General features: G+C 38.7%; 1 protein-coding gene across 1 annotated transcript in view; it reads left to right on the forward strand.

Moving 5' to 3' along the window:
• Positions 1–15,719, forward strand: part of LOC115431386 (alpha-2-macroglobulin) — a 101,930-nt gene that overhangs the window by 38,037 nt on the left and 48,174 nt on the right. Inside the window, 9 exon segments of the mRNA XM_075353508.1 lie at positions 40–177; positions 1,392–1,617; positions 1,705–1,831; positions 6,208–6,329; positions 7,222–7,273; positions 7,767–7,850; positions 7,944–8,120; positions 9,904–9,985; positions 11,622–11,778. Of these exon segments, the coding sequence (XP_075209623.1) occupies positions 40–177; positions 1,392–1,617; positions 1,705–1,831; positions 6,208–6,329; positions 7,222–7,273; positions 7,767–7,850; positions 7,944–8,120; positions 9,904–9,985; positions 11,622–11,778 (1,165 nt within the window).

Raw genomic sequence — 15,719 nt, forward strand, 5'->3', positions numbered from 1 at the left:
CTTTGTTTTTATCAATCTGTTCTTAGATACTCTTGACTCTCCAATTCCCATGGCGTTCAACATGATGCCCCAGAGTTCAGCTTCTATTCTAAAAGAGAAAGATGAGGAGGAGCAGAAGAAGGAGACTATCAGGAAATTCTTCCCCGAAACATGGATCTGGGACCTGGTTGCTGTGGGGTAATAATGATCTAATAAATAAACAGGTCAATCACAATGTTAACAACTGAAATGTATTTACAGTTCCAGGCCAGGTAACATGTTCACATAGTGGAACAGAGGCTCCCATATTTTGTTACAATTGTTAACAGAGCCATGTAGGGTGAACCTAATTTTTTCTAACTGTATATTAAGCATGATGTCCTTCCATTTGAAAAGAACAGCTAGTAAACATGAAAAGACCACAGCTTTTTGTAGGTTAGCTGGAAGAATTGAGTCATCTGTGCAGAACTCAAATTTTTTCTGTTACTTTGAGTTCTCAGGTTATATAAATGTTAAAACTCTTGAATTGGGTGGATAATTTATGATGACACCTGAAAAAAGGCCTGTTTTTCTGAGCTCATGAAAAGTGTATGTTTTAGATATACGTAATTGTAACAGGACAATAATGCTAAGATAAGATCAAATATAAGAAGTTATAAGATAAGATAGGATAAGATAAGATAACATATACTTTATTGAGATAACATATACTTTATTCAAATGTACAGCAGCACAAGACAAGGTCCTGCTGTACCAGGACGTTTTCAGTTAAAATTATGAGCCATGGCCTACAGTTTGGGTTTGGATCCATCAGTTGACCAGGAGGAAAATTTGATGTGCTAATATTGCTCCTAGCATTCAGGATGTATGAACCATTAAATACTGTGGTATGCTTTGGGTATATTGCCACATTGCATTGTGGATGTTTGACATTCTGTGTGCTATGTTTTGTGTTGTGTGCGGGGGTTCATGCGGTTATTGTATTTATGGGAGTTTAGGTGAGTGTATGGGCGTGGCAATAGCTTGCTTGCACTCCATTTTTTTCGCTTTGTTTTGTTTTCTGAAGTGACATTGTGACTGTAAGTCGTTGGCTGAGCAGTAATAAAATAACTGCGATATTTGAATTTCATGTGCTGCCATTCTGAGTGATGAATAGTTCAGATAATAGCATTTCCTGTGTTCATATATACTGATTGAGTAAATGTACTGTCTTCAAACCACAAGTGCTACTATACATTATCAACCCAAAGACCAAACTATCCACATCTTGTGTTCAGGTTCAAATGTGGATAAGACTTCATTAATGCATCGATATATTGTAGAGAATGTTATGAAATCTACTGGCAACAGATTATTTTGCTTCACTGATAAAGCTTACATTACTTATAGTTTACTCATATGTTTTTTTATAGAGACAATGGGTCAGTGAGTGTGGAGAAGACAGTCCCTGACACCATCACGAAGTGGGCAGCTGGAGCCTTCTGCGTCTCCTCTGTGGGCTTTGGCGTGGCGCCCAACACCGGACTGACAGCCTTCCAGCCATTCTTTGTCAGCCTCACGCTGCCCTACTCGGTAATCCGAGGAGAGGTGTTCACACTCAAAGCCACAGTGTTCAACTACCTCTCCCAGTGCATTATGGTAAATAATCCTGCAGTCTTGCAGATTGAATCAATTATTATGTACAATGATGGATACGATGCGTCATTCCTTTTTTTCTGCCCTCAGGTGAAGGTAACTCTGGCTGATTCAGAGGAGTTCACCTCCAGAGACTGTGATGGCTGCCAGTACAGTGTGTGTCTGTGTGGCGAGGAGAGCAGGACTTTCTCATGGATTGTGACTCCAACCGCCCTTGGTAACATTTAGTAAATAACATCAATGTATTCTGCAATGTATTCAATTCTGTTTGGTAAAGAATCTGGTCCTAAATGTTCACACTGATATGTCTTTGGACTTGTAGGGATTGAAGTTGAATGACTTTGATAAATTTTTATGTCATGCCTTGGTACTCTGTGAATTATATTTCAGTTAAAATAGTTTCTTGCTTTACATTTGCAGTTGGAACTTGCAGGAACAGTTAATAGCTGAATATTTTTGTTGCACTTGAAGAATATTTTAGATCTTACAAAGGTACTGAAAAATTGAAGTGTAAAACAATGCATCTTAATTTCTTAAGGTGCATTTTTTCGATTAATAAATTATTTTTGACTCAAGGTTCTTGAATTTAACATTGTTTTACTCCACACAAAGGAGAAAACAATCATGGTCAAGTATTAAGGATATGTACTAGTTTTTTTAAATACCTTAAACAATTGAATAGAATTTTCAGGCTGTTTAAAGGGTTAAAAGTCTACAAATCCTGTGTTTACTTAGATAAAGTCTATATTTAAAATTGCTACATTCATAGAGAATGACAAAAAATGACAAATATAAAAGCTACTCGACTGATTTTTTTTATATCTTAATGCTTATTCAAACTTGGAGCCTAAAGTGAGGAGGACTGGAACAGCACAGAAAAAATAAATTGATAAAAGTCAAACCGATTACAAATAACAATACAATGTTATAAATGTCAGTAAAATAGACCTAAAGTATATCAAAGATTACAAACCAATGATTAAAATTTAGACAGCTTTATTACAAGTAAAGCTTAAAAAAAAAAAAAATATATATATATATATATCCACAGATCCAGATGGGCCAGGGGCTAAAAACAGAAGGTCCATGTATTTATGTTAATAAGTGATACATCCTATTAATCTGTTTTTGCTTAAAATAGCAACTTCTTTGTGAGGATGATGAAGATAGTGAAAGATACAGACCTGATCAAAATCTTAAGACCAGTTGAAAAATAGCTAGAATTTACCTTTTGCACATTTGGATCTTAATGAGGTTTTAAGTAGAGCTGCAATATACAAAAGCAAGAAGGGGGAGTGAGACAAAAAGCACTTTGAAAAAGTAATTTATTAAAAACAACAAGTAAACTGAAATAGGCTGTTTATCAGCTGATCAAAAGTTTAAGACCGCAGGCTATAAAAGCCAAAATCTGCTCAAAATTCTCATTTTCTGTCGGGCATTCACATGGTCATGCCCTCCTGATGGCTAAAGCTAAGAAGCTTTCTCTTCTTGAACGTGGTCGGATCGTCCAGCTGCATAAGCGAGGCCTCTGGCAGCGTGCCATTGCTGCTGAGGTTGGACGCAGTAAGACAGTCATTCTAAATTTTTTGACAGATCCTGAGCATAATGGAACAAAAAAGTCAAGTGGTAGACCCAAAAAAATTACACCTGCGCTGAGCCGGAGGATCCGATTGACTGTCCGTCAAGACACAGGGCGGTCCTCGACCCAAATTAAGGCCCTTACTGGTGCCGACTGCAGCGCAATAACCATCAGACGGCATCTGCGGGAAAAGGGCTTCAAAAACAAAAAACGAATTCAAAGACCTCGTCTCCTACAACGCCACAAAACTGCCCGTTTAGACTTTGCCAGGGAGCATCAAACATGGGACATTGAAAGGTGGAAAAAAGTTTTATTCTCTGATGAGAAAAAATTTAACCTTGACGGTCCAGATGGCTTCCAACGTTACTGGCATGACAAGGAGATCCCACCTGAGATGTTTTCTACCCGGCACAGTGGAGGGGGGTCCATCATGATCTGGGGTGCTTTTTCATTCAGTGGAACACTTCAGGTGGTGCAGGGTCGTCAAACGGCGGCTGGTTACGTGCAGATGTTGCAGCGGGCATCCCTCATGACTGAGGGCCCTGGTCTGTGTGGTAACAGCTGGGTTTAAAAACAGGACAACGCTGCAGTTCACAATGCTCGCTTGACGAAGGACTTCTTCAGGGAGAATAACATCACTCTTTTGGACCATCCCGCATGTTCCCCTGATTTAAATCCCATAGAGAACATTTGGGGATGGATGGCAAGGGAAGTTTATAAAAATGGCCATCAGTTCCAGACAGTTGATGCCCTTCGTGAAGCCATCTTCACCACTTGGAGCAATGTTCCCACCAGCCTCCTGGAAACACTCGCATCAATCATGCCCAAACGAATTTTTGAAGTGATTTACAAGAATGGTGGAGCTACTCATTACTGAGTCCTACTGAGAAATTTTTTTGTTCTGGTTTGGAGAGTTTTTTGTAATTTTTTGAGCGATGGTCTTAAACTTTTGATCAGCTGATAAACAGCCTATTTCAGTTTACTTGTTTTCAATAAATTACTTTTTCAAAGTGCTTTTTGTCTCACTCCCCCTTCTTGCTTTTGTATATTGTAGCTCTACTTAAAACCTCATTAAGATCCAAATGTGCAAAAGGTAAATTCTAGCTATTTTTCAACTGGTCTTAAGATTTTGATCAGGTCTGTATGTTGGGTTCATGTGAAGTATGTCAGAGCAGGAAACTTTACAGATTGTAAAACCTTCAAAGAGAATCTTTAAAATCAATTCATTCAGTGGCTCTTAATCAATGGAGTGAGTTGCAAGTGCCTGACAAAACTAATTAAAATTTGAACACAAATTAGTAAATCAGGAAGGTTAAAACTTGGCATTTAAAGGTGTGTAAGATGTGTATTCATAATAAGTTTTAATTAGTGTATAGTCACCTGAAAGTAATTGTTCTTGTTACGTTAGAAGGATGTTATTATATCTACAAAGTGATGCATGTTTCTTTTTTTGGTCCTCTAGTGTCCAGTGCAAAGGTGCTTTATTTTGAGTGAATGAATGATCAATAATGTAAAGCATTTTGGGTGCCTTGAAAAGCGCTATAGAACTATAATCTATTATTATTATTATTATTATTATTATTATTATTATTATTATTATTATTATTATTTCTTCACCGTCTATGTCTGACTGTGAACCAAAGTTAATATCCTCTTAATTAAAGACAACACACACACTGGCTCTAATAATATTTAAATGGCCACCAACAGGGAGAGTGAGGTGAGGGGTTCAGTTGGTCGCAATCTCCAACTTCACCACTAGATATCAATAAATATCACCCAATGAACCTTTGATATAGAAGTGCTCGATTTGGGGCTGTTTTTTTTTTTGTTTCATTATACTTATACTTTAAAACCCTGACAATTATGATGGAAAAACCCACATTAATCATAATGAAAAAGTGCACAACATGGCAGTGTAGTAGTATAGTGTACTTAAGTGATTTGGTATTTTGAAATTGTATTTTTGACTGAAATTTAGATTTGCAATTATTAGTTAACTTCTATTCACTTCCATTTAATATAATAGGTTTTAATTAAATATTATGGTAATGAAACTATCTTGCCACCTGAGCTTTGACATGCTGCTTCTAAATGTTCTATTAGACCACTTAAACCATGATATTTTCTGGGAAATATTTTAAAATAATTAGCTGAGAACCATATGTAAAAACATACTAATTTCAGTGGTTTATCGGGGCAAAATTTGATCCAGTAGCAGAATCGGGAAAGACATATCAGTTTATTTTCAAACAGACTACAAGCTCTAGTGCTGCAATCCCTTCCTCCTCATTACCACAGATAATTTTTCCACTTGAATCCTATTACAGTCAGAAATAATACAAGGCCATCTTCATATCTTTAATATAATTTTTAATAGTGTTACTGTTGTTTGTTCCATCTGTGACAGAGACAAGATAGAACAAGCTAATTAACCCTTATTAAGGCTCTGATAGCTGTTGCATCTGCACTGCTGGAAGGAAAGAAAAGGGGGCTGTTGTTTTTAACGGTCTGAAAGCAGAGGATTTCCATCAGCCTCCATCAGCAGGGATGGAGACGAGGCTCTGATGAATGTCAAATTGCGCTCCTCTAACTCCCCCTTAGAGGAATGCTGACAATCACTTGTACTAACAAGTCAGGTAGTATCTCTGACGAAACACTCAGAAACCTCTCCCTCGGGGGGTGATCTGTACTTGTCCTCTGTGAAAAGGATTGTGGGCTGTGAAGGAAGGGGGTGGGGGATGGGGGATGGGGGATGGAGCTGTGTGGGGGAGAGGCGGTATAATAAGGCAACAAATGGGGATTAATGAGGGCGAATGAGATAGGAAACAGGGAGAGGAAGGAAAGCACACAGAGGAGGGATGGAGGAACGGGGAGAATAATGAGTCGGATTGAAAAGCAGACAGGAAGCGGTTTTGCCTCCGTACACAAAATGTGACAGTGTGTGTGACAAGGGAAGAGAGCGGTAATCAATACACCCCCACTTCACAATAACACTGTATGTGTGCACACAGGTGAAGTGAGTCTGAAGGTCAGCGCAGAGGTCTTGAAGACTGACGAATTGTGTGGCAACGAGGTGGCCACCGTCCCAGACATTGGCCAAATTGACACAGTGGTTCGAACGCTGCTAGTGCAGGTCAGTGGCATCAAGCATAAAAATCACAAGTGTCTGAAGAACAAGTCACTAGAACCCAAAGACTGAAAATTAAGCATACAATTATTATTGTCAGTCTAAATATAAACTATACCTGTGCCATTTTGTGAGTAATTTTGTAACTGAAAAGCAAGAATTTCCCTTAACATGTCACTCATATTGCACTTACACAGTGGAAAGTGGACTTCCCAAAACAATTCAGATTTTCTCCCTATTTTATGTTTAATTCAGGTCTACATAAGCTCAAGACAAAACATTATCCAAGTATTATCTAATTAAAATTGCACGATACAGTATAATACCAAATATCAAAAAACACTTGCCAGAAGGTCAATGTGAAGTATTTGTTAAAATATGAAAGTTACATTAAAAAATAAAGCACCACTGTTATGCAACAACTAAAGAAAAATATTTGCAAGGCAAGTTGATTTATATTATGCATTTCATATACAAAAACCAATTCACTGTGCTATAAACCAGAAGTCAAAGCAAGATCCAGAGTAAAATGAGAGAATGTGTACACAGCAAAATTTAGAAATACAAAAAATATTGTTAAAAGAAAGTACAGAGAAAGTTAATTACTTAGAGAAAATGTTACTACAATGATTTTAGAGCAATATGACAGAATTATTTTGTTAAGAGATTCCAAGTACAATAGTAGTGCATGTTTTAGAGTTTAATCACAGGCAGATGAAGCAAATGGATTTAAAAAAAAATCTACAGTGAGTTTTTGCCAGTGACTACAATACAAGGAATTTGTCACAAGCACTGAATACCAGGACTGCTCCATTCAAAGAGGTGTGAGATTAAAAGAGGAAACACTGGGTTTGATAAGTGTTGATAATTGATGATGTGGTTGTTCTCTCTCCATAAGGCTGAAGGGACGCCACAGATGGTCAGTCACAATGCTCTGCTCTGTCCTGCAGGTGAGTGTTCATTAATGTCTCCTGTGTCACCGTCAGTTACTGCAGGGCTGACCACTAAAACACACTAAAAACATTTTCTGTCATTGTGGCCTTCATTAGGTTTAAGTAGGAATGACTGACTGAGGTTCATTCTTATTGGATGTTCATGTAAAGAGAGACAAGAGAGGTTGAATGGAAGAGGGAGGCTGCATTCACATGGTTGAAAAAGGAGAAATCGGGAAAACTGAAGTATTTTCTGCATCTTAACATGGATCTTTAGTGTGAAGATTGGTTACTGCTGGACAAAATATTCATATTCAATTTTCATAGCTGTCCCTCTATTTTTAAACAAAGCTAAACTTACTGTCTGCCAGCATTAGCACAGATCTCATATGTGGAGATGGAGTTATATAGCTCTAGACAGTATGCATTCATACATTTTATTATTTTGCATGTATTCATTTATTTAGTTTTCCTCTGTGTATGATGCATGTTTTCTGCTTTGTGTTTCCAGATGGTCCAACAGAGAAAAATATCTCTCTCCTGATGCCTGAGATGTTTGTTGCTGGATCTGCCAGAGCCACGGTCTCTGTACTGGGTTTGTCAGCTGCTAATATCTTCTCCAAGTGTTAAGTCCTCCTCACAGTCTGTAATCCACGAATCAGGCCTTCGTGTTCTTTCAACTCTCCAGGTGACCTGATGGGCCGTGCCATGAAGAACCTGAACAAACTCCTGGCCATGCCCTACGGCTGTGGAGAACAGAACATGGTGCTATTTGCTCCCAACATTTTCATCCTCAACTACCTGAAAAGCACCGGTCAGCTGACCAAGGAGATTCTGGACAAGGCTGTACACTTCCTGGAGTCTGGTCAGTTCTTAGAATTTTCTCTAACCTAGCGTTTGGCCATCAATTCTCCACAAAGTCTCAGATGGAGTATTACATTTAGTGAAAATGTTTTTAGTTCCCAGTACCCTTGACTTGACTAGGCAAATATTTTTTTTTGATGTACTTGTAATGTGATGTACAGCCTATTACCTTTAATGGCAACAAGGACCACCATTTGGAGAAGCACACAGAACTACTGGCAAAAAGCTACACAGTAGAGGTGCACGATATTGGAAAAAACTGACATTGCAATTTTTTTAACCCTGTGATATATATTGCAATATGAAAAAATTCTCAGGAGGATGCAATAGCTGTGTGGTGCCGATGTAAATGGTCAAACAAATTAGTTGTGTTTCTTCTAGTTGTGGCAACACAGAACACGTGCTTCAGTATCATCCTTCTTGTAGCTGAAATAATTCCAGGTAACTGGCGTTGCTTTTCTTTTTGGCACCAAGTCTTAGTTTTTCAGTGATTTTCTCTTGTATGTTGCTAATTTTTCAATGTTATTACCAGCAACTCACTCCATGTGTAGGGGCGTAGTCTGCTTCGGCAAACTGATTAAGAATGCTTGTGATTGGTGGATCACTGCGCGTAGTGTGTGTCAGGTACCCAGGCTGAAATTAGATGAGAACATATTGAGTTCATTTGCCTCCTACATTGCAGGACCTGTGATGTGATTATTGCGCACACATATAGTACATTGCGATGACGATGCTCAAACGATATATTGTGCATCTCTACTACACAGTGTACTGCCATTAATGGGGGCAGTAACTAAGACAGCCCACATAAAAAGTAATGTATCAGTTAATGTCAGTGTTGCTGCAATTCCGTCTGTGTTGCCATGGTAATGCTACACAACACTTTTAGCAATACACACAGTATACAGTTTACATATGTTATGTTATGTAACCAATAGAACTTTGGCTAAAACCATCACAAATCAATTTTTGGAAAACAGAACACAACTTGAACAACAAGTACTTAAATGGACAAATATCTAAAACAAACTAACAGTCTGAGACCAACGTATGGCATGAATAATTTAGAAAACATCACACCAGGCTTTGCACCGCTGAGCTAACAGTTAGCAGATCCAACTGGACAAGTATTATTTCTCTAAAATCTAAAGGTTGTATCACGAAAGGACGATTTTGAATGTTGTCTTACCTTTGGTGTTTTCTGATCATAACTTGGTTTTATACAAATGAACCTTCTGCAAATTGCATTGTTTTGTGTTATATTGAAATGATCCCCACTTGAAACAATTGGCCCAGGGCTTAATAGGTTAAGTGAAATCAGTACAGTCTTTAATGTCACTGCTGAAGTGCTTTTAATGCACTGTTTAAATCCATCAGAGCCCTGGATAAAACATTAACAGCAATTCACAGAATACTGTAGCTAATTGCGTTGATGGATTAGATTAAAGTCACACACAACCGTGAATAAAATAACTATGCCAACCTGGATCCACTGTAGGTAATACACTGACTATGGATAAGCAACTCATACAACCCACTTTAAAGACTGCAAACCGACTTCTGACATTTAGAACATAATTCCTCAGATCACCTCAATAAAGTACTTGTTTTTTGGGCTGAAGTTAAATTTAAAGTCTCCATAGTATTTACATTTCTGGGAGACCATAGACATAGTAGAAGCTGTTAGATTATCTAATTCTAATGTCAGTTAGTTTGAGATGGAGAAAAGGATTTTCTACCATATGAAGGAGCAGTACTTTGAATTTATTGTATGCATGTTGTAGGATATCAGAGGGAGCTCACCTACAAGCACAACGATGGCTCCTACAGCGCCTTTGGAAAAAGTGATGAGTCTGGAAACACATGGTGAGTAAAAACTTCAAACAATCAATAAAGTCAGCATGGTAGCATTTAGTTTGCACGTTCTATGGTGAACATAGAGTAACCAGCTGTCTATGTTAATATTAACAAGGAAAAAAAAAAATCTCTATTTGATTGATGATTCAGTTGTCATTTAACTGCAACTATTTTATATAACTATTTTTCACTTGTACATTACCATACATTTAAACAGTGCATTTAACACATATGTGCATAGTCCTCTTTAAAATCTTGTACTGTGTGGATACATTTACAATACAAAGTTAATGTAAATGTATACAGCTGATATTTTCTATAATTCTACTCTTGTCTTGAACACATGTAACAATATTATTAAAACTAATGAACAGTAAGGATATAAATTGCTGATGATATAACTCCTTGAAATTGCATCACTTGTTATAGAATATTTAAAGGCATTTATTTAGGGCTTTAGGCTGTTAAACTGCATATTTTCAGCTCTAATCTCACACTTTTTGATAAGAGTAAGAATGGCATGCAGTGGACACGGTGGGAGGTACAGACACACACAAACACACACATACACATGTATAGACTGTCCTCTCTGTTGTTTGGCACCAGCGAACATCCTAATAATTTATTTCATTTATGAACAATCTGCCAAAATGTGAATATTTGCATTTAATGGGCTTAAACACAGTACAGTGCCTCTGGGGATTTAACAAACCCTCTGCTGTTTTCAGCCAGTACTGGGCAGTTTGGCAGTTGGTGAGTGTGTGTGGGTGTGTGTTTGTGGGTTTTTAGAAACTAGGGCTCTCAAGTGTTAAGATACAATTAATTCCAACAGGAGATTTGATGAACTTGTCTAAATCACTGGAAACACAACAACACTAGTCAACACAAAGAGGACTTTTGTTGAAATATGTGCAAATACAGTGATTTGTTTAAAGCTACTCTATATTTAATTTTTAATTTTGCCAAGTGAATGTAGTTTAAAATCTGAGAGAATTACCATTATCTGTGCCGTGTCACCTAGCACTAAGGATGTTTTAAGCCTGTAATGGTTGGGATTCTTCTATCAGAAAACATCACTGTTTGACATGTTTTCTGCAGCATGTCAGTTGTTCTAATTTACATACTGTATGCTACCTTCTCTGCACCAAATGTCAGACAAATTTAGCAGCTTTAAAACCTGATAACTGTCAGGAAATTTAACAACTGAAGAGTACACACTGACCTGGGTTTTACAGGTGGAAAAAGAATGCTATGTTGCTCTGTATATGCTAATAATAAGAAGAAATTGACAGGAAGGAACAAAAACAATTCAGCTTTAAATATAAATATTTAAATATAGTTGTGTCAGAGTATTTTCTTCTGGATTAAATGAAGGCGTTCATGCTTTATCTAACTAGTGCATGTGGGTGTTTCATGTTTCCTGCGTCTCATTCAGCTTCAGCTGTCTTTCTTTCAGCTCAGCTCAGAGGAATACGATCACATTGTGTTGTGACTGCAGCTCAGGCCAAGTGCTTCGCATTAGAGCGAGATGGGAGACTGTTATGTAATTGTCCTGTGGCTGGGTTCATTTTGGGGTTACCAACACACACACCAAACTTGTTTTCTGAAAAATATGTCAGTGTATTTGCTGTGTATGACCTTGCAGGCTGACCTCTTTTGTGATGAAATCCTTTGGCGGGGCGAGACCTTACATCTATGTGAATCCACAGCACATAGATGAAGCCAGGTCTTGGCTGTCCAGACACCAAAGGCGCGACGGCTGCATCAGATCTGTGGGGAAACTCTTCCACAATGGCATGAAGGTAAAGAGGTCACATTAAGACAGTGAGGTTTCAGCGGATTTAGAAGTTTATCACCATGCACAATGTGGGGTCAAATCATAATGTAACAGTAAAATGTTATCAGTGCATGCTGTCTGTCTGTGTCTCATAGTTGTACATGTGCTAAGGTGATGATCAGAGCCAAAGTAGAACATTTTTAATTTGCTGCTAAAATGCCCCCAGCTCTGAGCCAAACTTCACCCACTGCGTAATTTGAAAAATGTAAAAAACTAGGTGAAGGCAGAGAGGAGGCTGCGGGTTTTTGAAACAAGAGTTGCTTAGTGACATCTCCAGGCCACAGAAAAATGGACAACTCGGAATCACAGCACTGTTTTTCTTACAGAATCCCCTTAAGTGGACCTTAGTGTATTATGCCGCGTTTCCACTACGTGGAACCGGCTCGACTCGACTCAATTTGACTCAGGTACCTGGTAGTATTCTTGGAGACCGTTTGCATTACAGGATACTACCGACTTTAGAGTACCTGGACATCATAGCAATGTGGCGTGTTACTTCTGTGACATCTGCTCAGAGAGTTGCTGATAAATTCGCTCATTGCATGTTGTCTCATCAAGCTAATGCTGAATTTTTACAGCAGCCAACATAGACTGAATCTCCTCAACCCACCATGGTGTAGTTTTTCGGGCTGTCATCATGTGGATTAACCTACCGCTTTATTTACTGTCAACTTCCACATCTGTTTTTTGTAAAACGGTGAGTCACAAAGACAACTCTCTGACCAGTCAGTCATCTGCAGTGTTTACACGTCACGTTTTAGTATCTGTTCCCCAGTCTTGGAACCTTGGCAGAGGTGATACCAAAAAACTAGCACCGGGTACCAGATTCCAGGTCCTTTTTCGTAATGGAAATGCAAAAAGACTGAGTCAAGTCGAGCCGCTACCATGTAGTGGAAATGCAGCCTTAGAGGATCTTAGTTGTTCCAAAACTGGATCTATTTGAGTCCAGGCCTCAATAATGCCCAGAGCTGGAGCTCTCAGAATCAGTGCAGGCTGTCCCTCTGATTGTGTGCCAGTTCAGATACTTCATTTAGAACAGCTTCAACAGGTTTGTGTTTTCTCTGACAGAACACAGCTGTTGTGCAGTGACAGTAAATGGAAATCACAACACTCTCCTTTTTAAATGCTGAATTACAGAGAAGCAGAGCATTATTGACCACTTTTGTCACCCCTCAAAATATCAGCCATTTTGACCCATTTTAACTCTTATAACTCCAGTTCAGTTTTTTTTTTATCCCTTTCATTATTCAAGTTGTCTGTCTGTCCTGCTGTACACCAGTCTGCGAGTTTGTCTCATTCTTGTGCATGTGATACCTCCATCTTGAGGAAATTCCTTCCTGTTTGGCATAAATGTTGATAAGGATTAATGGATTACATTTTGGTATGAAAAGTCAAGGTCACATTGACTTCACAAAGCATAATTTTCCTATAACTCAAAAATGTATGGAATGATTATGAAGGAATTCCATATATATACACCACACACACACACACACACACACACGTACATACATACATACATACATACATACATACATAATTTCTACGGTCAAAAGTTTTAGAACACCCCAATTTTTCCAGTTTTGTATTGAAATTCAAGCAGTTCAAAACCAATGGACAGCTTGAAATTGGTGCAAAGGTAAGCGGCTGAACTGCCAAAGATTAAAAAAAAAAAAGGTAAGGTTAAACAAAACTGAAAAATAATGTACATTTCAGAATTATACAAAAAAGGCGAACAAGAAATGGGTTAACAATTTAAAGCAGTTCTGCAGCAATGGAGGTTGATCAAGCCTCGAAAGTTGGTGCTACCAATTCCTACAGGTGTCCCAACGTTTCTTAATTACTTCCAACCCCCTCTGTCTGCATAAAAGTAGTGTTGGAACACACTTTGGTACCATACTGTTGAGAGCATTATTTGAACAGTATTGTACTGCAGAAAGTAGTGTGTTACTATAAAAATGGAAACAGGAAAAGGCAATTAACTGATAGAAGAGAGACAGATCATCATAGCACTGAAAAATAGGACCCATGCCCTGTAGCTTACCGGCCAAATTAAAAGCTTTAGGAAATGTATCCAGATGCCATTTATTATCACCCAGTTATGTGTATTTTTTTATATTACAGAAATAGCCCCATGTTTTGGTCATATTCCAATCAGATCTGTAAAAAAATTCAAATTCCAACGTGATATCATTGATACTTACTGATTTATTGTATCAATCCCTTCCTATCTCTTATCATGGGAAAATTTTTCAAAGTCGCACCAAATCCAGAATCAGGTCCGGATCAAATATTTCACTAACTTTTGTTGACATCATCATAAAGAAGCGTATACAAGTTTGAAGTCAATTGGAATTGTAGTTTTCGGGGAAGAAGATGATTGAAATTTTTGTAACGGACGACAGATGACGACGACGGACCGCCACATGACTGACAATAGCTTACGGCTGTCGGCCATTAGTTAAAAATGTAGGTCTGTCCTAAGAGAATATGGCCAAGAAAGTCAAGGTGTCAGTAAGTCCAGTTTCCTTCACCATCAAAAGGCACTGGAGAAACTGGGGGGAAATGCTGACAGAAAGAGGTCTGGCAGACCCAAAGACACAACAGAATCAGAAGACAAGTTTCTGAGTAGTCACAGCTTGCGTGATAGGCAACTCACAGGACAACAGCTTCAAGCACAGCCTCAATAGTGGTCAAAGTAAGCAAGTGTCAGTTTCAACGTGAAGAGAAGACTTCCAGTTGCACGTTTGATGGGTCGAGTTGCAGCCAGAAAGCCATTGCTGAGACTTCAGAATAAGAAAAGAGGCTTGCCTGGGCCATGCAACACCGTCAGTGGACTACTGAAGACTGGAAGAAGGTGTTATGGACTGATCAAATCTGCAACTCGAAGTCTTTTCACAGCTGAAACTGAGACTAGCTTACTACGACCACTACTGAGCTGTGCTTGAAGCTGTTGTCCTGTGAGTCGCCCTATCACGCAAGCTGTTGACCTCTCAGAAACTTGTCTTCTGATTCTGTTGTGGGTTTGGGTCTGCCAGTCCTCTTTCTGTCAGCATTTCCCCCGGTTTCTGAGTGCCTTTGATGGGTGAAGGAAACTACTTACTGACACCTTGACTTTCTTAGCAATTTCTCTGTAGGAAAGACCTACATTTTAGGTGTTATGATGGTGGGGTTTGGAGGGACGGATCCCCGATCAACAGAACCACCCGGCCTGTTAAGCCCCCGGACCCCCCCCTCACCCCACCCCTTCGCTGTAAATGGTGCAGACTCCTTTCATACGGACCAGAATCAGTTAATCTGAGCACAGAATGGCCGTGAGTGCAATAACAGTCATGCTCAGTCCTCGTGTACAAGTGTTATGCTGCCTGCACATGTTACCGGAAATAATAAAATTCACAAACCGTCAGGTTCAGTTCTGCGTGAAAGTGCTGCCCTGGACAGACCGTTCTGCGCAGACTCAGATCACATGGATCGCAGTTCAGTGGATCCGACATAGGAGGGCCAGTGAGTTGCAATAAACTGTCATGTTCAGTCCTATGTATAAGTCAATGGTCCATGTCAATGTCAATACAAAACAAAATGAGGGCCCATTATATTCTTCCTAATTTATGTGTTACACCAGTAAGCTTAGTCAAGTCATCAAGTAATGTGAATGTGATGAAGTCAGTAGCTTAGCTCCCTTTTATCAACCTTGTTACTTCTGGAACCTGTGGATTCCCATGGGTCAACACACTAGTTAATATATAGTATGGTTCACTTCATTGTGTATATTTTGCTTTTCCACTTCATTCAGTCTAATATTCCTCTCTAAAAGTTTCTAAATGAAGTCAGCATGTTTCTCGCTGGCATTACAGAAGTTCCATTTCATCAAAAAGCACATTTCAGTATCTTTTATTAAGTTCTTTA

This window comes from Sphaeramia orbicularis, chromosome 13 (assembly GCF_902148855.1).
Source record: "Sphaeramia orbicularis chromosome 13, fSphaOr1.1, whole genome shotgun sequence".
Classification (NCBI taxonomy): Eukaryota; Metazoa; Chordata; class Actinopteri; order Kurtiformes; family Apogonidae; genus Sphaeramia; species Sphaeramia orbicularis.